Source organism: Eschrichtius robustus, chromosome 17, assembly GCF_028021215.1.
Source record: "Eschrichtius robustus isolate mEscRob2 chromosome 17, mEscRob2.pri, whole genome shotgun sequence".
NCBI lineage: Eukaryota > Metazoa > Chordata > Mammalia > Artiodactyla > Eschrichtiidae > Eschrichtius > Eschrichtius robustus.
The window spans coordinates 14,034,663-14,059,868 of NC_090840.1; the positions used below are offsets into that span (position 1 = coordinate 14,034,663).

At 38.3% G+C, this 25,206-nt stretch overlaps 1 protein-coding gene across 1 annotated transcript in view; it reads left to right on the plus strand.

The window, feature by feature from the left end:
* Positions 1-25,206, plus strand: part of PREX2 (phosphatidylinositol-3,4,5-trisphosphate dependent Rac exchange factor 2) — a 291,158-nt gene that overhangs the window by 261,252 nt on the left and 4,700 nt on the right. Inside the window, exons 38-39 of the mRNA XM_068525808.1 lie at positions 9,330-9,432; positions 22,697-22,764. Of these exons, the coding sequence (XP_068381909.1) occupies positions 9,330-9,432; positions 22,697-22,764 (171 nt within the window). The remainder of the gene's footprint in view (positions 1-9,329; positions 9,433-22,696; positions 22,765-25,206) is intronic.

Sequence of the window (25,206 nt, forward strand, 5' to 3'; positions counted from 1 at the left end):
GAATAATAATTTCTTTTTGCAAAAGGTGGCATGAGGATTAAGTGAGTAATATATGTGAAGACATCTACTGCAGGACCTGGCAATAGTGTACACTCAGTTGTTTCTATCTTCATCTGTGTTTCTGATGGTGAATCCATCTTCTCATTGCAGAGGTAGAAATATGAAATGCATCTGTTTAAAATGACTAGATCATACCTACTAAAATAGGGAAACGTTGTATGTAAAACAAAATCACAGTGGTTGCTAAGAGAGTAGATCTTAAATGTTCTCAACCACAAAAAAGAAGTGGTAATTATGTGATGGAGGTGTTAGCTAACTATAGTGGTAATCGTCTTGCACCGTGTAAGTGTATCAAGTCAACATACACAACTTTAACCAACACAACGTTATATGTCAATTATACCTCAGTAAAGCTGGAGAAATCACAGTGACGGGTCACAATAGGGTGTAAGAAGAGTATGAAAAATATGAATTCACTCCTCTGACCTATAAGAAGTAGAATACACAAAGCACGGGACCCTGTTAGAGCTTATTTTTAGAATCCTCCATTGATAGCTTGTAGAAAGTTGTTCAAGAACAGCAGAACGGGATCCCCTTGAATTCAAGGATAGAAAGTCTTCTTCCCTCGTGTCAAAAACCAAGAGTATGTGTTAGAATAACAACAAATGTTTAGGACTTGGAAAGAATCAGGTGCTGGCATTTGTGCAGTCATTCATTGAAGGACAGAGGAGTTATTTATGGAGCACTGCTATGGGGCAAGCACTGTGCTACCCCAGACTAGGGTAGTAAGAGGTCCTTGCTCTCCCAGCAATTCTGAGGTCTTGACAAGGGGACCACATTGGGAAGCCAGCCAGCCATACTGTGTGGCACCAGTTTTCTTTAATGTGGACAATAGGAGAAAGAGAGCCAAAGGATTGGGTTTTTTAATGAAGTGACTCAAAGAAATGAACACATGTTTTTGAAACTACAGGAGAGGGGAAGCATATATAACATGTCATTTTGACAGTGTTAAAGAACTGATTCTGCAAGGGTTCCAAATGTACTCTTCTGAACCTGGAAAATAGGCAAATGATACATAGACCATTTTGATGAGCGAATAAGTGTTAATTATTAGAATTAATGTAAGAATAATGAATCAATATATTATAATACATAATTTCCAAGCATTAACAAAACTCATCCAGAGTTGTTCATCAGAAGCCGTGGTATGAGCAGTGATTAAATCCTGAGAAAGGGAAATGCAAGTCATTGTTCTTGAAAGAAAAGCTATATACCATTTAGAAGTTGTAGGGGAATCTGTGATTGTTTTTTTACTAAAATTTATTGTCTCTACAGTTCATTTATTACTTTAACAAATTTATTTAATAAGTGAACACTTCTTGAGCAAACAGATGGCAAATGTAGAGTATAAAGAAAGTATCTTTTTGGAGTTACGTATAATACTGTTGGCATGAATTAGGAATTCATGTCATTTCTTTTCGATAACTGTATATTGAATGCTTACTTAATCCTGGGAAGTATGCTAGGGTCTAGGAAGGTTACAATCAATACAGACACTAGTCTGGCCTATTGGTGGTGGTATAGTAATATTAATTTGAAAATTGCTAACGTTTGTTGAGAATGTACTACATGCTATGTCCTGTGCTAAGTACTAGATATGAATTATTTCCTGTAATCCTGAAAACAACACTCTGAGGTGCGTACTATCATTAAACTCAATTTACAGATGAGGAAACAGAGTTTCAGTAGCTTAAGTTACTTGCCCAGAGTCACAGAGTTTATTAGCAAATTTAAGATCCAGCTTAGGAAGTTTGCCTCTAATGCCCGTATTCTTCATCCCTACACCTTTCAGACAAGTATAATATAGCATGACCAGAGGCATGATATGTGACCCAAACCAGGGCATCTGAGATCATATCAGGAAGAGAGCAGCATATGAGAACTGTGAGAGGAGGTGACTTCAGAGAACTGTGAACAGTATAGTTGAAGCATAGAGTAGAAGTAAGGAAAATCAGAGGCCATATTGTGAAGACTTTGTATTTCAAGTTACGAAATGGAAAGCCATTGAAATGCTTGCATTTTCATCTGCATTTTTAAAAGATCGCCTTTGATGAATAGTGGGAAGAGGCAAGACAAGAAGAGTCTGAGCGAGGTTGCACCAGTCTAGGCAAGAGATGATATTAGCAGTGCAGCCAGAGAGGAGAGGTTTGAGGGATAGTAAGAAATATGAAATTAATAAGTGTGAAAGGTACTAGAGTAGGTATATTAGCACGTGGACCTGCCACACATACATTAATCTCTTGTAATTGATGAGTTTGGTTTGAACGGCTTGGAAGCTTATATCTCAGTCTGGAGGTGAAACAGGGGGTCATCATAAAAGACTAGACAAAGATTTTAGGAAAGCAATAATTTTAATCTCGACCACATCTTCTTCCTTTGGGAAGGCTTTGCAAAAATGGGAAGGTTGAAGACACTAAAAATATCGCACAATTCACCTTTAAGGAATTAGATAATTTCTGCATCTTATTTCTTCTAACAACTTTCTTATTTCTTTGAATGCTGGCACTTATATTTAAAAATCAGTAAATATGAGGATCTGGGATTGCACCATACTTACTATACCCACTACTACACAGTGTCTTTTAAACAATGTTTCTAAGAACTAACTCATCAGACACTTCAAATTATAGTAACTTGGTAGCACATTTCAAGAAGTTTAACATTTAGATTAAATTAAAAAAATGTTAATGGAGAATCTCTAACTCATATATTTCCTACAACTGCTTGCTTTTTGTTTTTACTGTCTGATTAAATGGGATTATGAGAAAAGCACAAGGAAGAAGTAAAAATATTTGGAAACTGAGCAGAATCATTTACATTTTTTCCAACAGGGAGAAAATGTGTCTTTAGTTCAAAGACAGGTGAAACTAGTTTGCCTTAGGCTCTGTAGGACAGAAGTTCAGCTGATGCTGCAGAGTGCATAAGACCAGGTGATCACAGGATCTTCCATCTGTCATAAAAAGCTTCTGGGTATGAAAGAATTGTGGGCAAATAGCAGTAGTATCTGCTAATGTTCCAGCTTATTTCGCCTACTTCGTTCTCTAGGGACTGAAATAGTCATTATTCTCCTCTCCAAAATTTGAACGCTGCCCAGGTAACTTCAGCTTAATAAAGTATCCTGGAGAACCACGGCTGATTAGATTCCTAATAACTTATTAGTGACAGTCACTTGAACAAGGATAATGGACCTGGCGTTTAATTAAAGGAGCAAAAAAGACTTTCATAGAATACGGGAAAATGATTTTACGTTTTAAGATCTAAATCTGTAAGATTCTAAACATAAACAGCTGTAACTATATAAAGACAAATAATTCATGGGAAGAATGTCATCAAAGAATAGGGTCTTCAGGCTGTCTTTAGACATAGATTCTGAGCCATGCATTTTCCCTAAGGGAATTTTTTCCCTCTTATTTTTGTGACTAAAGGCAGTATCACAGTTAGAAAGGATGGTGAAAATGAGGCAATACCCATGGAAATCCAGAGCTAAAAAACAAAATCAAGACCCTGATCATTGGGTGGAATTCTATATTGGGGCAAAACTCACTGATTTCAGAATGGTTAAATATTTATTTCACTTTATATTCATCTAGCACAAAATCATATTAACCTTTATATGAATGCAAATAATTCCAAATGAAACACTGAAGTAAATATTGAAATATTTAGCCAGTTTATATAGATTGTTAGGGGACATGTCTAATGTTGCCTTTTCCAGAGCAGATCAAAACCATTGTTTGGCATATGGTCCTTTAAACTCAGAAACTCCAACACATGCCTTTCAACTGTGGGTGTGTGTCTTCCATTTATCATATTTTTCTAACAGGAAATTATCCTGCTAATTATACTGCGCTAGCACACACAAAAAAATGAACATAACTTATCCAAGTGCCTCAATTCTATTGTTATGGCACAAAAGAGTTAAAAAAATCACTGCTCAAGTAACTTTTTAGGTTGAAACATGTATCCCTAAATTTAGTGACTCCAGTGGGGTTTGTTTTGGGGCACAGTTTTTAGTCGTAATTGAGTATGTAACATTATTGAGGGACACAATAGAAATTTTCAAAGTGATATTCAGTCTCATTCTCAATTTTTAAAATATGGAGAAATAAAAGGAAAGTATCCCTTGTGAAAGATTGCATTTTCCTCCCTTTAATTACCTTTTAAGATTTTTTGTTTTTCACTTCAACATCTACATAATGTGAATTTAAGGCAAATTACTGTGGCTACAAATTCAGAGATCGTCATTACACTAGTTTTTCATGTCTTTCATTTAAGGTGTCAGTTTATAATTAGAATCTGAATGCCCCTTCTCCACTAGTAATAACAGAGTTTGGGACCACGCAAGAGAGAACAATATGGTTAGCTGCCAGGCAAAACATCAGAGTTCCTGACAGTGAACTTGCTGAAAGTCAGCAAAGAAATCCACAGCTCAAAGCCATAAACATACCGTTGTTCTGGTTTGCCATGTCAGTTTCACTGTGAGTTACTGCATCACCCTGGTGGCCCAGAAGGTATGATGCATCTCCCCAAGTGTTCAGTCTGATGCACTTCAACCCTTGGGAGACTGGCTTCCTTGTTCAGTACAGTTCGAATCAACATTAAATGAGGCTTTAGAGCTCTGGAGGTTTTAAATTGTAATGAAAGTAAAACTGGTGTTTTTGCCTGTGGTCATGGTAAATGACCAAATATGTAGAAGGTCCTCGGGTTTGGAGAATCTTTTCTCTAATTTATTATAGAAATGTGATGAGTCATCTCAAAGGAAAAGATTAACATGTTTTTATAAAAAGATTAACACATAACCTGCTTCAAATAAGGATTGAAGTCTTAAAAGTGAACTGAATGTAGTATAATAGATATGCGTTAATAAATGGTTGAAATACAATGTGTTGCATTTAAGCCAATTGAGGAAAACTAAGCTTTGTCTCTCCAGTGAGACTGAGTTGAGGGAGGGAGGGAGGGGGCGTTGCCTATTGCCCATTGCAGCCCCCTGGCGTCGAGAAATAGGACTGGCAAACAGGAGACCATTTCACATGCTTTACCTGACCCTAAACTCTACAGTTCGACACAAAATAAAGTTGGTAACGGATGTTCTAGGATCCGTTGGGACAAACATATGAAATAAAAATCACAGAGAATCATATTAGCAAGTGCCAAATGATAGTCATGTGAACTCTATTTCAACCAAACCCCAATTTATAAAGGAGATGTTGGTGAAAAGTTTGTCATGAACTTCATGTAATTATCATAATCTAATAACATCATAATCTTATGGAAGAACTGACAACACATTTCAACATCAACATTATTCTAAATTTAAAAATTGTCGTCAAATATGAAAACCTCCATAAGGTTCTTTAGCATGAGAACCATAATGTATGGAAGAATATTCCACAGAGTAGCTTCTGGCTCTATACATTCCAACCTTGTTTCTCCTGCACCACACACAGTCCTGGGTGCATCAGGATATGAACACATTGCATTACAGCCTTGGGCCCTGCACATCCTTTTCAACCTTGGGTGAGTCTGTACAATGCGCAGTAGGAATACTCTGGAGTCCATTCCTACACTAGGATATTGTAATAACCTGACTATAAGTGACTGAATCATATCCGTAGGTCCCAGTAAACCTAGCCTAAATGCATCCCTAATTCTACTTCCTTTAGCTCAGTTCCAGAAAGAACTATGGCCATTTGAACATTGCAGAACATGACAGAGGAAAGTTGGGACATAAAAAGACAGAAGTCATAACCATTTGCCATCAAAACATTTGGCGTTTGCAAATTTGTAAAAGCACATGACTATGTGAACAGGTTGCTAGGGATCCTATGAAAAAGGGACTCTGAAACGCAACGATTTTAGCTTGAAAGTAAATCTACTTCTGCCAGCACTTAATGGTACTTGTAGTTACAAAGTAGACACTCAAAAGTATTTGTTGAATGAGTGGATGAATAGAAAGTTACCTCTTTGTGACTCTTCCATAGCATTGCTAAATCAAAGTGCTTTTCAAATTTAATTGGACCCATTGGCCACAGGTTACATTTATCATATTAAAACTATGCTAAATCCCTGAGTGATGTGGGATCTATTTTTAATATGAAATATGTCAAGAAGATTTATTCATTATAAGCACAGGTGTATTGACCCTTTCCTTTTTTCTTTCTATGAGGAAATGCACAATTTCTGCATAATTTTGCAGCCCTGTCAAGTACACGTTCTCAGGAGTATACCCTAAGCAGAGCTGTTACTTAGGGTGTCTTATTACTAAAATCATGGAACAACTTTCCTCGGTGTATATGTTATATTTGCCTTTTTATGAAGGACAAATTCTACACTGTGACCTTTTTTTTTTTTTAATTTTTGTGACTCTGAGAGAAAGAATTGTCTAAATTTTTAAAATGATATTGCAGCTAGAAGGAGCTGAACAATTGAGAGCCCATATTTTCCAGGATGGAGTAAAAATGTAGATGTATTTAAATTTTAATTTAACTGCCTAATGTGAGAACAGCGATAGTTCTAGAAAGGAAATTCGCAGGTCAGATAAGAAATCTCATATGGAATGGGATTTGCTTAGGATTCCTGGCCTTTGGTCTGTTTCCTTCATTCTCTTGCCCAGAATTAGCAGAACAGTCTCACTGGTAATCAGAGAAGTACCTATAAAATCAAATGATCTCTTGTAAATCCTGACTCTGAGTGTATATTTATGCACCATCAAAAAACCAGGTGCCACTCTTTGGATCTGGAGTCTTTCAGGGAATGCCAGAATCAAAATGCTTCTTGCAAATGCTGAATTTTTCCATTTGACATTCAGATTGAGATAGTTGAGAGAAGATAAAAAGCTGTGAGGCGAATAATGGTATATTGGAAGCAGAGTTGTGGGCTTAGCGCTGGCACTCTTCCACATGCTTAATTTAGGAGAATGGAACTCTGTGATGCTGCGATGAAAAAACTAGGCCTCCATTGGATAAATCAACTGTGAATCGAATAGGCAATATTTCCCTCGTTGACCTGGCTGTCTCTTTTAAATTTTTTCACTTTTTAAAAATTTCAAATTAATGGTGGGACCTAATTGGAATATACACAGTGGTTAGTACAAAAAGGCAAGTATAGACGAAGCCATCTTCTCTTGATAACGCTGGTGAAATAAAACTTATGTATCCATTTTAAGCTAGATTTTTCTATTAGATGATGTACATGTGATTGGTTCTAAAGGTGTGACACTTTGCGGTACCCTGTCCGAGAGCATGTTACGGGCCACGTTGATTGATCAGGAGATTACAGTAAAATCTTTTAAAGTCTCTGGCAGATAATTTGCTGCTGTACTGCTGTTTACTACAGCTTGAAGTAGAGAGAAATAAATCAGTTTAAAAAGGTTAAGAAAATGGATAAAAATTACAGGCTTCCTGTTAAAGGTCCTTCACAATGAGTAAGTGTTTGTTGTAAGTTGATGAGGGCAAGTCAGGCTTTATCAGGAAGCAGAGACATATTTCAGTATGATTAGAAAAAGATAAAGATTTTTTTCTTAGCTTCATTCAGCTGGTGTAATGAGCATTACTGATTAAGATGTTAGGATCAGTAAGGACTTAAAATTGGAGTAGAGGAGACCTTAAGGAGGAGAAAAAGGTTATGGTGTGTTGAGTTAGCTGACAATTATATGCTTTGTAAAAATTTGATTTTTTTTGAACATGAACTGTCAATTATAGTTCTTGGCTTGCATCGGCATATACACGCAGGTACATGTAATATACAATTTTATATTATTGTCAGACTCGTACATTAAATATTTATAAATATCATATACTACTAGAAGTTAATTATAAAACTTTAGCCCATGTGAATATGTGTTCTTAATGCTTTCTAAAGAGTTCTCTGTTAATGTTAACGAGGAAGCCGCTTTTCACGTCATTTAACAGCCAATGGAACTGATCGTGTTCCTCCTTAGAATGCAATTATTGTAATAATAAAGTTGCATTTTGTCAGGTTCTTTCTAAAAATTACAGCAGTAATGTTTTAAATCCGTTTCTCCTCTTTTCTGTAAGTCATCAGTATCTGAATCTACCGGGTGTACTGGGCTTCTGTGGTACAGCCTCACAACCAGGGATAAGTGAGTTCGATATTCCTCATATATAATTGCACTGTAGAACTTTCATTTGTAGGGAAAAACTAAACAGATCTAGAAAAATACATTTGTAAAATACCAAACCACAGAGAGGTAATTGCAAAAGTGGAGAAAAAACAATCAAAATACTAATAAATTGAAAAAGGAAGTGAAACAAAATCCACTAATATAGATGTTAGGAAAAACAACTAAAAGTAACGAACATTTTTATGGAATGTATGCAGAAAGTACCCCTAAAAAAAACAACTCAGAGACCAGCACCTGAAAATATTATCAAATGTAGAGGGTTCTTAACTCCCTAAGAGTTGCTATAGGGAAAAATGTGGAGGAGAGTAAAAGAAATGCCCTAAAGGGAAGGAAGAGGACCAAGGCTCACCAATCACTGAACTTGGGTGCTGGATTCTGAATTTTCTCAGGGCTGCTCTGGACACCACATTGCTGAATAACTCATTAAAAGTTCCTTTTCAAAATGTTAGTCTTTTGGATTGGGTCCAAGAAACACACACTTTTTAAAAAAAATTCTGACCTTAGTGAATATTAATTTCACTTTTTTCTAAGATACTGGGTATAAATCAGTATAATTCTATTAACTATGAATACGTACACATGAATGAAAGATATTAGTAAGTCATTTCTTTTAAATTACATGAAATACCAGTAAAGATTCATATCTGATAATAAAATTTATTATAAGTCTGCTTACTTAATTTTCTGTGTATAAACTCTCTCAACAGAGTTCATTATGGGTTTGTTTTCAATTGAAATACTTAACTTAGGACCCCAGCAGTGTACCTCTATAATCTATTTTTAAACAGGTGTTCTGTGTAGAAAAATCAGTGGTCTATTGTCTAGTTGTTTTGAACTTGGCTGGTGCTATTTGATTTTGAAATTCATGTGGGAGAGGAAAAATAATTTTTCCTCTACTCTTCTGACTTCTTAGTTGAGACCCCTGTAATAAAAGACAGATTACCAAGAGAAAAACGACAGAAGTTTATTAACATGGGTACCTCATGAGTACATGGGAGATACCCAGGGAAAAATGAGTACTTCTCCCAGGAGGCATACTGTTCCACCCTTCATTAGCAGCCCCAGCTGTCTCGAAGAGCTTAATGGGGACTGGTGGAGTCTGACTTGCCCTTGCCTTTGCCCGCAGGTGCACCCTGAGCGTGACCCTGGAGCAGGCCATCATTCTGGCCAGAAGCCACGGACTGCCTCCTTGCTACATCATGCAGGCTACAGATGTGATGCGGAAGCAGGTGAGTCTCACAACACATTTTAGGAAGTTGTTTCTCACGCCCTGGATTTGAAGGTTCCTTGGTTCATTTATCAGGTGTCTGACAGGTACCTGGATGTGGCAGGCACTTTTCCAGGCTCAGAAAGTGAGTGGTGAACAAGAAACACTGATTCCCGGGGACGAAGACTGCGCAGGCATCTCTCTGAGGGTTCTCCAAGAAGCTTAGACAACCTGAGAAAAGGGAAGTCTAAGAGGTAACCTGACGGAAGAAGGGGAGGTGGCCAGGCAAATGGACAGGAGTGGATGTGGGGCAGTGTAAACTACAAGACAAAAGGACATGTGGGCTTCCCTGGTGGCGCAGTGGTTAAGAATCCTCCTGCCAATGCAGGGGACACGGGTTCCAGCCCTGGTTCAGGAGGATTCCACATGCTGCAGAGCAACTAAGCCCGTGTGCCACAACTACTGAGCCTGCGCTCTAGAGCCCGTGCGCCACAACTACTGAGCCTGCGCTCTAGAGCCCGTGAGACACAACTACTGAGCCTGCGCTCTAGAGCCCGTGAGACACAACTACTGAGCCTGTGCTCTAGAGCCTGTGCTCTGCAACAAGAGAAGCCACCGCAATGAGAAACCCGCTCACCGCAACGAAGAGTAGCCCCCGCTCGCCTCAACTAGAGAAAGCCCGCGTGCAGCAACGAAGACCCAATGCAGCCAAAAATAAATAAATAAATAAATTAATTAATTAATTAAAAAAAGAAGGACATGTGACATTTTCTGGGAAAGGCAGGTGATTTAGGAAGGCTGGGGAATAGACTGGGGAAAGGGGAGGGGCAAGGAGGAAGAGGACAGAGTTGAGGGCCCTGCTTGCTTCTGGAGATCTCAAAGGGACTTCCGCACGGTGCTAAGAAGTTTGTGCCTTATTCTGAAGATAAAGCACGTACCTCAGATTTTCCTGCAGAAGGTGAAGAGCTGCCTTTGGACTGTCTTTAGGTCACTGAAGTACTTATAGGTGAGAATACACTCTTACAAAGTGAATGAACTTTCTTTTTTTTGGCTGTGCCCCACGGTTTGCGGCATCTTAGTTCCCTGACTGGGGATTGAACCCGCGCCCTCAGCAGTGAAAGCTCGGACTCCTGACCACTGGACCGCCAGGGAATTCCCTGAACTTCCTGTACAATAGCTCAGTAGTATTTTAAGTGTGGTAGTTTGGTTTTGAACCCTTAAGATTCTTTAAATAGCTAACAAAAATGCACTAACCTCCAATGTACCGATTATTAGGAAAATGTGCTTAATCTAGTAGAAAAACCACAAGTCAATAGAGAGACAAAAGAGTTAAAAAACATCAATTTTATATTTTATTCTGTCACCTTTTATTAGGGCTACCTCAGAAAATTGATTTAACAAATCTCTTTACTTGCTGATTGGGTTTGAATTATCCAGTGATAGTGAGTGACTTAATTTTTAAGATACGCTTTTGTAATTATGTCTGCTTTATTTACTAAAGACTTCATGTATGACTCTCAGGCAAACATATAAATCCCTATGGATTTGCTCCCAAGATTACACTACAGAATGTCAACCAAGTCAAAAGGAAAAATCCATGGAAACAGTCCTGAGTGAGGCCAGCGCCCAGCCTGGGGTCTGCAGAGATGAGGTAGAGCAAGCACATGTATGTTGGTGCTTCGGGTTGAGAACTGCAGAGCTGAATATTGAAAACCAAGATCTCACAAGGTCCAAGAGGGATTTGCTAAGTAAAGGTCAGATCCGTGAGAAGCACATGACGCAGTGTGGTTCAGCTGGAGAAGGGCAAATACAGATGCAAATGCCAGCAGGTTTGGGAAGGATTTTTTTGGTAGATATTCAAATTTGGTTTTAAAAAGTAGATCAAAGTAAACTTGTGATTATCCATATCAGGGTTGGGATTTGGGTGCTAAAACATACAGCAAGAGATTAAGCTTTCTGTTTCACTCTGTTGCTGTTAGAGTGAGTTTGCAGTAAGACTTGGAGGACCCCTCTCAAAATGAGGTTTACGGCAAGACTAAGAGACTGATAATTGATCTTTTTTTTTCTTTTTTAATAAAGTTATTTATTTATTTATTTATTTATTTATTTATTTATTTATTTATTTTTGGTTGTGTTGGGTCTTCGTTGCTGTGCGCGGGCTTTCTTTAGTTGCGTCGAGCAGGGGCTACTCTTCATTGCAGTACGTGGGCTTCTTATTGTGGCAGCCTCTCTTGTTGCAGAGCACGGGTTCTAGGTGCACGGGCTTCAGTAGTTGTGGCACACGGGCTCAGTAGTTGCAGCGCATGGGCTTAGTTGCTCCGCAGCACGTGGGATCTTCCCGGACGGGGACTCAAACCCATGTCCCCTGCATTGGGAGGCGGATTCTTAACCACTGTGCCACCAGGGAAGCCCCGATAATTGATCTTTTTAAGAATGATCCAGTAAAGAGGTCATTATGAGTTGGCTACATATACATTCTTACTACATGGATTTGAATAATCAAAACCTTTAACTTCTTACAACTGAAAACTGAGATAGATAAAATAAAGATGGGAAAAGTAAAAACAATATTACCTAGGCCTTAATGACTTATTTAACTGGTTCAAGCCCCTTTAAAATTTACTTGGATATTAATTAACTAATAATAAATGATTATTAGTTAATTATTAGTTATTAATATATCATATATTTATAAAGTATAATTTTAAAAGACTGAAAACTTATGAAGTTTGTAAGTTGATTTCTAAACTGCAGTATTTTTCAGTGTTTATCACTCCCTCCTCCTCTTTTTTGTTAATAAATCCATTTAGGATGGGGAGCTTCCTTCCTATGTTGCTTGTTTCTCTGCTCCAAGTTATGACACCTCCAAGTGGTTCTCAGACAAAGACCTGATTTCAGCCTTCTTTGTGAAAGATCATGGAGCCTCGGGTCCTCTCTTCATAGAAATTGGGGTGGACTGGTGCCCAGAGGAGATTTTTGCAATATTCCTTCTGTGGCCAATCCTCTTTCCAGTATTCAGCAGTTACAGGCAGTGGGATTAATGTCTGGGATCCAGTCTACAAGCCAACTCCTACCCATGTGGGATCTGAGTAGTTCGAACACAAGTGTGAATCAAAAATCTAACTTTTCTGACCCTTCTGTCTTTTAATCGTTTAGATTCAGCTTTCCAGAGACAGAATGGTTAAAATGTTTACCTGGTTAATGAATAATATTTTCTAAGATCTTTAGTTTCTTTTTGAAGAACAAGGAGCTTTTCAGCATGATTTACTGTTCTTATTTCTAATTGCAGTGTAGACCTCCCTCCATATCTGCCATGGTTTGGTTCCAGGAGCCCCCACAGATAACAAGTCCTTGGATGCTTAAGTCCTTTACATAAAGTGGTGGAGGAGCACAATGAATACAGTTGGCCCCCCGTATCCACGGGTTTTGAATCCGTGGATTCACATCCACGGATTCAACCAACTGTGGATCAATGACACAGCTGATTGAATCTGCAGATGCAAAACCCACAAATATGGTGGCCAACTGTATAGTTTTCATGAACAGATTTCATGTATGTAGTTTTAATAGAGTTTTAATTATCTGGCTGAGTTAGAAGAAAAGATAAAAGAAGGGAAAGGTACTATGCCCCGTGCAATTTGTGGGTAATGATTATAATAATCCTAGGAATCATTTTACATAACTAACTGATATGATTAATAAATGGTTTGAGGACTTCCCTGGTGGTCCAGTGGTTAAAACTCTGTGCTTGCAATGCAGGAGGCACGGGTTCGATCCCTGGATGGGGAACTAAGATCCTGCCACGCAGCGTGGCCAAAAAAAAAAAATGGTTTGAAGTAGAAGCTCTAATTTACATTATAAGCTTAAAGTCTCCTATCCTCTAAATTATATGTTCCAAGTATTTTTTGGTAGAAGTCTACCCCAAATCCTTTTCTGACCTTTTTAATAAAAATTTGGATTCTGAAGAATTCTGTCTCCTGACCTCCAGTGTCAGGGCTTTATACTGAGCACTAAGAACAAAGATCAAGGACGATGAGCTTCTTGCCTAGCCTTATGGTGGACATGTGTGGGCAAATCATCATGGTGCACCCACAGGCAAGTGCTCTTCGGGGTGCACAACCTCAGTGCATGAGGATGTAAAACAGGGAACAAGTAAACGAGTGGACCGTGAGCCCCTGAGTGGCTGGGACGAGTGTATGTCATGATGGTATCACTGGTTTCTACATTAATACCCAGTATAGAGTAAATGCTAAGTGATGTTTAGTCAATGAATTAGTTCTACCTATGAGAACTAGAAAAAGGCTTCATGCAGAAAGTAAATATGTGATAGTAGCCAAGAGCACAGATTCTAGGGCCACGCACCCTCAGCTTGAATCCCAGCTCCAGTGTTTACTGTCTGTGTGATTTGAGGCAAGACTCTTAGCTTCTCTGTTGCTTCGTTTCCTCATTATTAAGACAAGGATAATAATGGTATAATGCTTGCTTCATACTGTTGTTGTGAGGCTTGAATACTGAATGCACTTAAAACAGTACCTAATATAGTGAATGACCAACCAATAATTGATTTGGGCCTTGGAGGGTAAATGTGATGCAGACATGTAGGGAAAAGGACAGAGAGGGTGTTTAGTAGAGGGAAAACATGAACAACGTATAAAAATGCAAGTCGCTGGCACATTGATTATAAGAAAAATTATATGGCTGAATTCCAAATGGAGTATACCAGCAGATGTGTTCAGCATGATGAGCTTCAATTTTATTTGAAACCTTTTAAGCAAAAATCTTTCTAGAAATTATTTAATGGAATATCATGAGACTAAAGACAAAAATAATTATACAAAAATACCATACTCCAGTTAGTAAATCTATTTCTCACAGGGATATGATTTAGAGATTCTAAAACTAGTTAATGTCTTTGGTAGGACTGAACATATAAGTAAGTATATTGTAAATATTGAGAGTCAGGTTTCTTACTGTCTGAGAAGGAAGTTACAAATAAGGAAAGGGAGAAGCCTGGAATTTAGAATGAACCCTGGGATACTGGATTGGAACCGAAAGTGTCAGCTTGAATGCATGGACACATACACACACACACAGATATGGATAGATGTAGAAATAAATATAGATGTTTGAGTACATTTACACTAATCAACTAGCTCAGCCCACTGAGAAGACCTAGAAGCAGTTACACACCAGTAGTAGTAATGGGCGTACCCAGTGTCCAGATCTTGAGTTCTAAATATCATTCTCCATTAAAAAGAGCCAGGGATTCGGGCAGTGTGGGAAGACACCGAGTTAGCATCTCCCCACAACTAGGGCGCCTGCCGGCCATTGGTGGGAGACCCTGAGGCCCAAGGAGACAGGAGGAACCCCCAAGTGAACCGGTAGGACGTGGGGGGAATAAGGGGGGAGGAGAAGTGGAGGCCAGACAGGATTGGTGCCTCTGAGGCCGGGGAGATCAGGAGAGGCACGCAGGAGGTGCCCTCCAGGAGGGGCGGGAGAAGAACGGAGGGCGTTTACCCCGCCCACTCGGGCCCAGGGAGCCTGCTAGGCTCCCAGGTGAGGTCCCCAGCCCTCTGAGACCAGGGGTGGGGGGCACACCTGGCCCCTTCTGTTTCTTAAGCCTAAGCTGCACCCCCCACAGCCCCCAGGGCCTTTTCCAGCCTGGAAGGTCTTAAGTATAGGCCCCGCCCACCACCCAAACCTCACTCTTGCTTAGGCCCTGCCCTCCACAGCCAAGGCCTTTCCCCCCCTTTTTTTTTCTTTTCGCTCCCCCTCTTTTGTTATTATTGTGGTACTGTTGTACATTCCAGTTGTTGATTCATCTATAATTTTATTTTTAGATTCTTTCTAACATATCTGTTAGTTTCCTAGTCTAATTTTATTTTTTACTTTGTTACTGTTATTTTTTTTTTTTTTTGCCATCCCATGTGGCTTGCGGGATCTTGGTTCATGAGCCAGGGGTCAGGCCGAAGCTCTTGCAGTGGGAGCTCTGAGTCCAAACCACTGGATTAACAAAGAACCTCAGACCCCAGGGAATATTTATTGGAGTGAGGTTTCACGGAGGTCCTCATCTCATCACCAAGACCCAGCTCTATCCAATAGCCTACAAACTCCAGTGCTGGAAGCCTCAGGCAAAACAACCAGTAAGACAGGAACACAATTCCACTCATAAAAAAATGAGATGGCAAAAAAATATGTCACAGATGAAGGAGCAAGGTAAAAACCTACAAGACCAAATAAATGAAGAGGAAATAGGCAATCTACCTGAAAAAGAATTCAGAGTAATGATAGTAAAGATGATCCAGAATCTCAGAAATAGAATGGAGGCACAGATTGAGAAAATACAAGAAATGTTTAACGAAGATCTAGAAGAACTAAAGAACAAACAAACAGAGATGAACAACACGATAACTGGAATGAAAAATACACTAGAAGGAATCAATAACAGAATAACTGAGGCGGAAGAACAAATAAGTGAGCTGGAAGACAAAATGGTGGAAATAACTGCCAAGGAGCAGAATAAAGAAAAAAAAATGAAAAGAAGATAATCTCAGAGACCTGTGGGACTACACTAAATGCACCAACATTCGAATTATAGGGGTCCCAGAAGAAGAGGAGAAAAAGAAAGTGTCTGAGAAAATATTTGAAGAGATTATAGTCGAAAACTTCCCTACCATGGGAAAGGAAATAGTCACCCAAGTCCAGGAAGCACACAGAGTCCCATACAAGATAAACCCTAGGAAAAACACACCAAGATACATATTAATCAAACTAACAAATATTAAATTCAAAGAAAAAATATTAAAAGCAGCAAGGGAAAAACAAAAAATAACATACAAAGGAATCCCTATAAGGTTATCAGCTGAGTTTTCAGCAGAAACTCTGCAGGCCAGAAGGGAGTGGCAGGAATGATGAAAGAGAAAAACCTACAGCCGAGATTACTCTACCCAGCAAGGATCTCATTCAGATTTGACAGAGAAATCAAAAGTTTTTCAGGCAAGCAAAAGCTAAGAGAATTCAGCACCACCAAACCAGCTTTACAACAAATGCTAAAGAAAGTTCTCTGAGGGGGAAACACAACAGAAGAAAAAGACCCACAAAAAACAAACCCAAAACAATTAAGAAGATGGTAATAGGAACATACATATCAATAATAACCTTGAATGTAAATGGATTAAATGCCCCAACAAAAAGACACAGACTGGCTGAATGGATACAAAAAGAAGACCCATGTATATGCTGTCTACAAGAGACCCACTTCAGACCTAGGGACACATCCAGACCGAAAGTGAAGGGATGGAAAAAGATATTCCATGCAAATGGAAATCAAAAGAAAGCTGGAGTAGCAATACTCATATCAGATAAAATAGACTTTAAAATAAAGACTGATACAAGAGATAAGGAGGTACACTACATAATAATTGAAGGATCAATCCAAGAAGAAGATAGAACAATTATAAATGTTTACGCACCCAACATAGGAGCACCTCAGTGCATAAGGCAAATGCTAACAACCATGAAAGGAGAAATTGACAGTAACACAATAATAGTAGGGGACTTTTAACACCCCACTTACACCAAGAGACAGATCATCCAAAATGAAAATAAATAAGGAAACACAAGCTTTAAAGGACACAATAGACCAGATAGATTTAATTGATATTTACAGAACATTCCACCCAAAAGTGGCAGAATACACTTTCTTTTCAACTGCACATGGAACATTCTCCAGGATAGATCACATCTTGGGTCACAAATCAAGCCTCAGAAAATTTAAGAAATTTGAAATCCTATCAAGCATCTTTTCTGACCACAACACTATGAGATTGGAAATCAATTACAGGAAAAAAACTGTAAACGACACAAATACATGGAGGCTAAACAGTGTGCTACTAAATAATCAAGAGATCACTGAAGAAATCAAAGAAGAAATTTAAAAATACATAGAAACAAATGACAATGAAAACACGATGACCCAAAACCTATGGGATGCAGCAAAAGCAGTTCTAAGAGGGAAGTTTATAGCAATTCAATCCCACCTCAAGAAGCAAGGAAAATCTCAAACAATCTAACCCTACACTTAAAACAACTAGAGAAAGAAGAACAAAGAAAACCCAAAGTCTGTAGAAGGAAAGAAATCATAAAGATCAGAGCAGAAATAAATGAAATAGAAACGAAGAAAACAGTAGCAAAGATCAATAAAACTAAAAGCAGATTCTCTGAGAAGATAAACAAAATTGATAAACCCTTAACCAGACTCATCAAGAAAAAAAGGGAGAGGACACAAATCAATAAAATTAGAAATGAGAAAGAATAAATCACAACTGACACCACAGAAATACAAAAGATTGTAAGAGACTACTACAAACAACTCTATGCCAGTAAAATGGACAAGCACGAAGAAATGGACAAATTCTTGGAAAGGTACAATTTTCCAAGACTGAACCAGGAAGAATTAGAAAATATAAACAGACCTATCACAAGCACTGAAATTGAAACTGTAATTTAAAATCTTCCAACAAACAAAAGTCCAGGACCAGATGGCTTCACAGGCGAATTCTATCAAACATTTAGAGAAGACCTAACACTGATCCTTCTCAAACTCTTCCAAAAAATTACAGGGGGAGAAACACTCCCAAATTCATTCTATGAAGCCGGCATCACCTTGATACCAAAACCAGAAAAAGATATCACAAAAAAGAGAAAACTATAGACCAATATCACTGATGAACATAGTTGCAAAAATCCTGAACAAAATACTAGCAAACAGAATCCAATAGCACATTAAAAGGATCATACACCATGATCAAGTGGGATTTATCCCAGGGATGCAAGGATTCTTCAATATACGCAAATCAATCAGTGTGATACACCATATTAACAAATTAAGGAATAAAAACCATATGATCATCTCAGTAGATGCAGAAAACGCTTTTGACAAAATTCAACACCCATTTATAATAAAAATTCTTCAGAAAATGGGCATAGAGGGAACCTACCTCAACATAATAAAGGCCATATATGACAAACCCACAGCAAGCATCATACTCAATGGTGAAAAACTGAAAACATTTCCGCTAAGATCAGGAACAAGACAAGGATGTCCACTGTCACCACTCTTATTCAACATAAATTTGGAAGTCTTAGCCACGGCAATCAGAGAAGAAAAAGAAATAAAAGGAATACAAATTGGAAAAGAAGAAGTAAAAATGTCACTGTTTGCAGATGACATGATACTATACATAGAAAATCCTAAAGATGCCACCAGAAAACTACTAGAATTAATCAGTGAATTTGGTAAGGTTGCAGGATACAAAATTAATGCACAGAAATTTCTGGCATTCCTATGCACCAACAATGAAAGATCAGAAAGAGAAATTAAGGAAACACTCCTATTTACCATTGCAGCAAAAATAATAAAATACCTAGGAATAAACCTGCCTAAGGAGACAAAAGACTTGTACTTAGAAAACTATAAAACACTGATGAAAGAAATCAAAGATGACATAAACAAATGGAGAAATATACCATGTTCTTGGATTGGAAGAATCAGTATTGTGAAAATGACTCTACTACCCAAAGAAATCTATGGATTCAATGCAATCCCTATCAAACTACCAATGGCATTCTTCACAGAATTAGAACAAAAAATTTTACAATTCATATGGAAACACAAAAGACCCCAAACAGCCAAAGCAATCTTGAGAAAGAAAAATGGAGTTGGAGAAATCAGGCTCCCCAACTTCAAACTATACCACAAAACTACAGTAATCAAGACAGTATGGTTGGCACAAAAAACAGAAATACAGATCTATGGAACAGGATAGAACGCCCAGAGATAAACCCATGCATATGTGGGTACCTAATTTACGACAAAGGAGGCAAGAACATACAATGGAGAAAAGACAGCCTCTTCAATAAGTGGTGCTGGGAAAACTGGACAGGTACATGTAAAAGAATGAAATTAGAACACTACCTAACACCATACAAAAAGTAAACTCCAAATGGATTAAAGACCTAAATGTAAGATCAGACACTATAAAACTCTTAGAGGAAAACATAGGAAAAACACTCTTTTACATAAACCTCAGCAAGACCTTTTTTGACCCATCTCCTAGAGTAACAGAAATAAAAGCAAAAGTAAACAAATGGGACTTATTTAAACTTAAAAGCTTTTACACAGCAAAGGAAACCGTAAACAGGACAAAAAGACAACCATCAGAATGGGAGAAAATATATGCAAATGAAACAACAGACAAAGGATTAATCTCCAAAATATACAGGCTGCTCATGGAGCTCAATATCAAATAATCAAACAATCCAGTTAAAAGATGGGCAAAAGACCTAAATAGACATTTCAGCAAGGAAGACATACAGTTGGCCAAGAGGCACATGAAAAGATGCTCAACGTCACTAATCATTAGAGAAATGCAAATCAAAACTACAATGAGGTATCACCTCACACCGGTCAGAATAGCCATTATCAAAAAATCTAGAAACAATAAATCCTGGAAAGGGTGTGGTGAAAAGGGAACCCTCTTGCACTGTTGGTGGGAATGTAAATTGATACAGCTACTATGGAAAACAGTTTGGAGGTTCCTTAAAAAACTAAAACTAGAACTACCATACGACCCAGCAATCCCACTACTGGGCATATACCCTGAGAAAACCATAATTCAGAAAGAGACATGTACCACAGTGTTCATTGTAGCACCATTTACAATAGCCAGGACATGGAAGCAACCTAAGTGTCCATCGACAGATGAGTGGATAAAGAAGATGTGGCACATACATACAAAGGAACATTACTCAGCCATAAAAAGAAACGAAATTGAGTTATTTGTAGTGAGGTGGATGGACCTAGAGTCTGTCATACAGAGTGAAGTAAGTGAGAAAGAGAAAAACAAATACCATATGCTAACGCATATATATGGAATCTAAAGAAAAAAAATGGTACTGATGAACCTAGTTGTAGGGCAGGAATAAAGATGTAGACATAGAGAATGAACTTGAGGACACACGGTGGGAGGGGGAAGCTGGGGCAAAGTGAGAGTAGCATCGACATATATACACTACCGAATGTAAAATAGTTAGCTAGTGGGAAGCAGCAGCATAGCACAGGGAGATCAGGTTGGTGCTTTGCGATGACCTAGAGGGGTGGGATAAGGAGGATGGGAGGGAGGCTCAAGAGGGAGGGCACATGGAGACATATACATGCATGCAGCTGATTCACTTTGGTGTGCAACAGAAACCAACACCGTACTGTGAAGCAATTATACTCCAATAAAGATCTATTTAAAAAAAAAAAAAAAGAGCCAGGGATTCTTGTAGAAGAGGTTAATTCCCAGCTGAGACAGGAAAGATGAGCCTGGAGCGTCTTGAGGTGCCAGAAAATAAACATGTACTCAAAAATGATTGTGGTTATATGAACAGGCCATGAGAAGCAAACTGAAGGAGCTCCCGGTGGCCAAAACTGGAACAATTTGAACAACAAAATGTTACTAATAATAAAAATGTTGGATTATAACTCATAGGATAAAATAAATAGCCATGAATCCATACTGATTTAAATAAATACTTGAATACATAAACAGTTTGGGGAGAAGGGATAACTCTTCTTTACAGAAGCATTCCAGTTCACAAACACTACAGTGGTATTGATGTGGGCACGAGGCACCAATAGAGGCTAAAATCAGTGAGCACAAGTTTGAAGAGAAGCAGGATATGGGCATAGTCTCACAGTTTCTCTCGCAACAGATTTATTAAGTACAAAAAGAAAGCTGATGACTTTACAGTGGAAAAATCTGGTGGACACCACCTTACCCAAGTGATGAGAGTTAATGTCACTGGTGACAAGACTTTTGGACATTATATGATATGATGGTGACCAGCCTCAGTGATATGATGCACTAAGAAGATACAGCATCACTTCTGTGATTTTCGTGCCCAAAATACATATCTTCTATCTAATCATAAGGAGACATCTGGCAAACCCAAATTGAGAGACATTCTGCAAAACAATGACCAGTACTCATCCCAAGTGTTAAGGTCATGAAAGACCAAGGAAGCCTGAGGAATTGTCCCAGATTGGAGGAGACCATGAAGATACAAAGACAAAATGCAGTGTGGGATCCTGGATTGGATTCTGGGATAGAAAAGGAGGACATTAGTGGAGGGAAATGGGGAAATGTGAATAAGACATGCAGCTTAGCTAATAGCATTTCCTGGTTTTGATCATCATACTGTGATTAAGTGAAGGCTTAAAATTAGAGGGAGTTTACCTGGTGGGTAAAGTATGTGACCTCTCTGTTCTGCTTGTAAACTTTTCTCTAAGTCTAAAATTACTTCAAAATAAAGAGGTTTTTTTAACTTCATAATTGCAATTCCTAAATTTCTTCCCATCTGTTTTTTTGCCATACACATCCCCTTTTCCCTATTTGCTTTCCTTTATTTGGTCCATCTTGAGAGAATATACTCTTTTCTTTTTCTTTCTTTCTCTTCTCCTTTTCTTTCTTCCCTTCCCATCCATCAGAATTTAGTAGCAGGGAGAGAGTTTTGGGTTTTTTAAACCACTCTCCTCCATTTATACTCAGCCCCAAACCCTGGTGTTTGCTTCTATGTAGTAACTCATTCCCCTTAGGAACTGAACAATGAATATTCATGAACTTGACAGATTTGCAAAGACTTTTTCATTGCTAAAGCATGTTATCTTTGTACTATAAACTCTGAGGCAGAATTCTTATATTTCAGAGATCCACATGCATATGCCTCGTCCAGAAATTGCTTTAAACTGTTTAAGGAAAGATTTTCTTGATAAATAATATGAAGTTTAAAATAGCTAAATATTCAGCTAAGGACAAAACAGGCTGTATGCATATGATAGAACTGTGATTTCCGTTCCAGGAAAGTGGGGACACAGAGCAGGTATTTCTAGTATGCTCCTTTCCTGTTTTCAGTGTCTTAAAAGTTAATTGCTTAAATATTGAATAAAGACGTAGATGAGGTAGTGAACAGGAAGCTGTCATTTTACCTTACTTTGAAATGATTTAGATGGCTTTTGAAATAAGTATCAATCCTTTGAAAGAACACATCAGTGTATTTTGATGCTTAAAAGCATTAATTCTGAAAATGCTCAGATGATGATTTCTTTCTCCTCGTCGAGTCTCTCTTGATGTTAAATATAAATATATTGTTGCAATCAATACTCTACACTCAAATGTTAATGGTTTGTTAAATGGTTACTAATACAATGCAGAACTAAAAGTGATTGTCCTTACTTCTTTCAGGGAGCACGAGTTCAGAACACAGCAAAGAATTTGGGAGTCAGGGACCGGACCCCACAGTCTGCTCCGAGGTGAGTGACTCCCCATGTCTACTCTTTCCCAGAGGACTTGCCACCATTTCCCAGACAGTGTCACTTACAGCTAATGCAACGACCCCAGGATACGCCCAGTGTAGTACTGAATACACTCATGGAAATCAGCCTTGTAAGCGTTTGGTGGCAAAATGTGATTAGGCTTAAATGCTCTCAGATTAAATGAAATTTTAGGTGAAGCAAACTTAGAGGTAACATTATCAACATTATTCTATTTTTCAAATTCCTTCATGAATTCAAAAACAAAAATCCGCACAAGTACTACTGTAATTTGTATTCCAACTGTGCCAAACCACCAAGATGCCATTTCCATTTATACTTCTATGATCACATGTGCTGTTCCCTCTGGCATGATCACCTGTCCCATCTGTGTCTGTATGAAAAACTGCTACATAAGCACAAAACCCAACTTAGGTACCATTTTCTCCTCGAAGCTTTGGTTGAGTTTTCTTCCTCTCTGTGTTCCCTTAGCATCTTGTGTATTGATCCATTATAGCCCTGATGTGTTGCAGTGTATTGTTCCATGTCTCTCTGCCTAACCTGAATAAGAATTCTTTAGAGGCAGGGAATATTCTTTTTGGACTTTATTTATCGCCCATCATAGTGCCTACATAGTGCCTACATAGAATATTTGAACTGATTTCAAGAATGCATGAATGAATGAATGAATGAGCTTTTTGTTCATTATTCTACCAAATGTTCACAGCGCACATATCATCGTAAGAAAGGACTGTAATCCACCTTTAAAATAAATAAACATGGGAACAGCCATCAAAGATTTGATTTCCCTGGTGACATTAGGGTAGGCAGCCATCTATCTTGAAGTAGGGCAAAGTTAAATAATTTCTTTTACATTTGGTTGTTTTTATACATTTGCATTTTAACAAAAAGTAGCCTCCTCCAAGCACTGTCACAGATGAGACACTCTTTGTTTCTATTTACAAAGCAACTACCAGAGTGAGAATGATGACTGCAGCATTTATGAAGTTCTATTTCATTCTGAAAAAGTATGTGGGCAGTGAAAGTACTTGCAAAAGGGAAAACATTTTCCCCCTGAAAGTAGATGGAGTGCTCATATTCTAATCGCATTTATTTTCAGTGCTGGCTCCTAACTCTCTTTAATCCTCAAGTCTTGTTAATGTTATCGTTCATAGTTGATTAGATTAGAATCTAAGACTTTCTGTTGCTAAAGAATCATTTCACATAGGCATTATCTCTCCAGCACCTTAGCAGTCATGGTATATTTGGATAATAAACCCAGTGAAGCTTTAAAATTCCAATAAGAAAACAGTATAATGGCTCAGCGAGGTCTTCTTAGCTGGGGCTTATAAACACTAATAAACAGTGGGGATAAGACTTAAGCACCCTGATCAATAAACCAGTGTGTAAGCTCAATATGAGAAAAGAAACTGATGAGCTCACTTTGTTTTTTATTGGGTTACGTTTAAAACACTTGAAACACAATAAAACCTGCCAGTTCTAAAGTTGACATATTTTACAAGGGGGTAACAGCCCTGAGAGAGAAATCTAGAGTAATTTTTCAATTTTAGTTATGCTTTCATTCATTCTACAAACATTTATAGAGGACCTGAGAAATGAAAAGCATTCTGCTGTGCCCCATGGCGAATGTAAGCATGAGACAGAAATAGTTCCGGCCCTCAAGGAACTTTCAGTTAAAGAGGGATGAGTGAAACACAACCACAAGAAAAGGGAGAGAGTGAGAAGCACTCTGTGAGGGTGCAGAGAGGGTACTAAGTACCACAGAGCATCTGGGATCCCTCCCATCTGGGAGCCAAAGAGAGCAAAGTGAAGAACACATTTGTCTCTCAAGGCCAGGCCCTCCAAGGCAAGACTCAGGTAATGTTTCTGGAAACATCTTCACAGAGATAAAGTTTGCTGTCTCTGACTGACATAGTATTTGACTCAAATCCCCAACGAATCTCTATTATAGTTTTCCTTTCTCCATTCACTGCCTTTCATTTTTTAAAAATTCACTCAGCAAACATATGTTGAATTTCTGCTGTGTGTTTGTAGATGTCAGGCACTTTGATAAAAGCTAGGGATAAAGACATAATCCCCTCTACCAGTCAGTGAGGTGTCATAGAGCAACAACTGAATAAAATGAAACTAGTATACAGTGTGTGTGTGTGATAAGAACCATGACAGTGCAGCCATTATGAAAAACAGTATGGAGGTTCCTTAAAAAACTAAAGTTGAACTACCATATGATCCAGCAGTTTCACTCCTGGGCATGTATCTGGAAAAAACGAAAACACTAATTCGAAAAGATACATGCACCACAATGTTCATAGCAGCACTATTTACAATAGCCAGACATGGAATCAACCCATGCCCATCAACAGACAAACTGACTTAAGAAGATGTGGTATATGTGTGTGTGTGTATACACACACAGACACA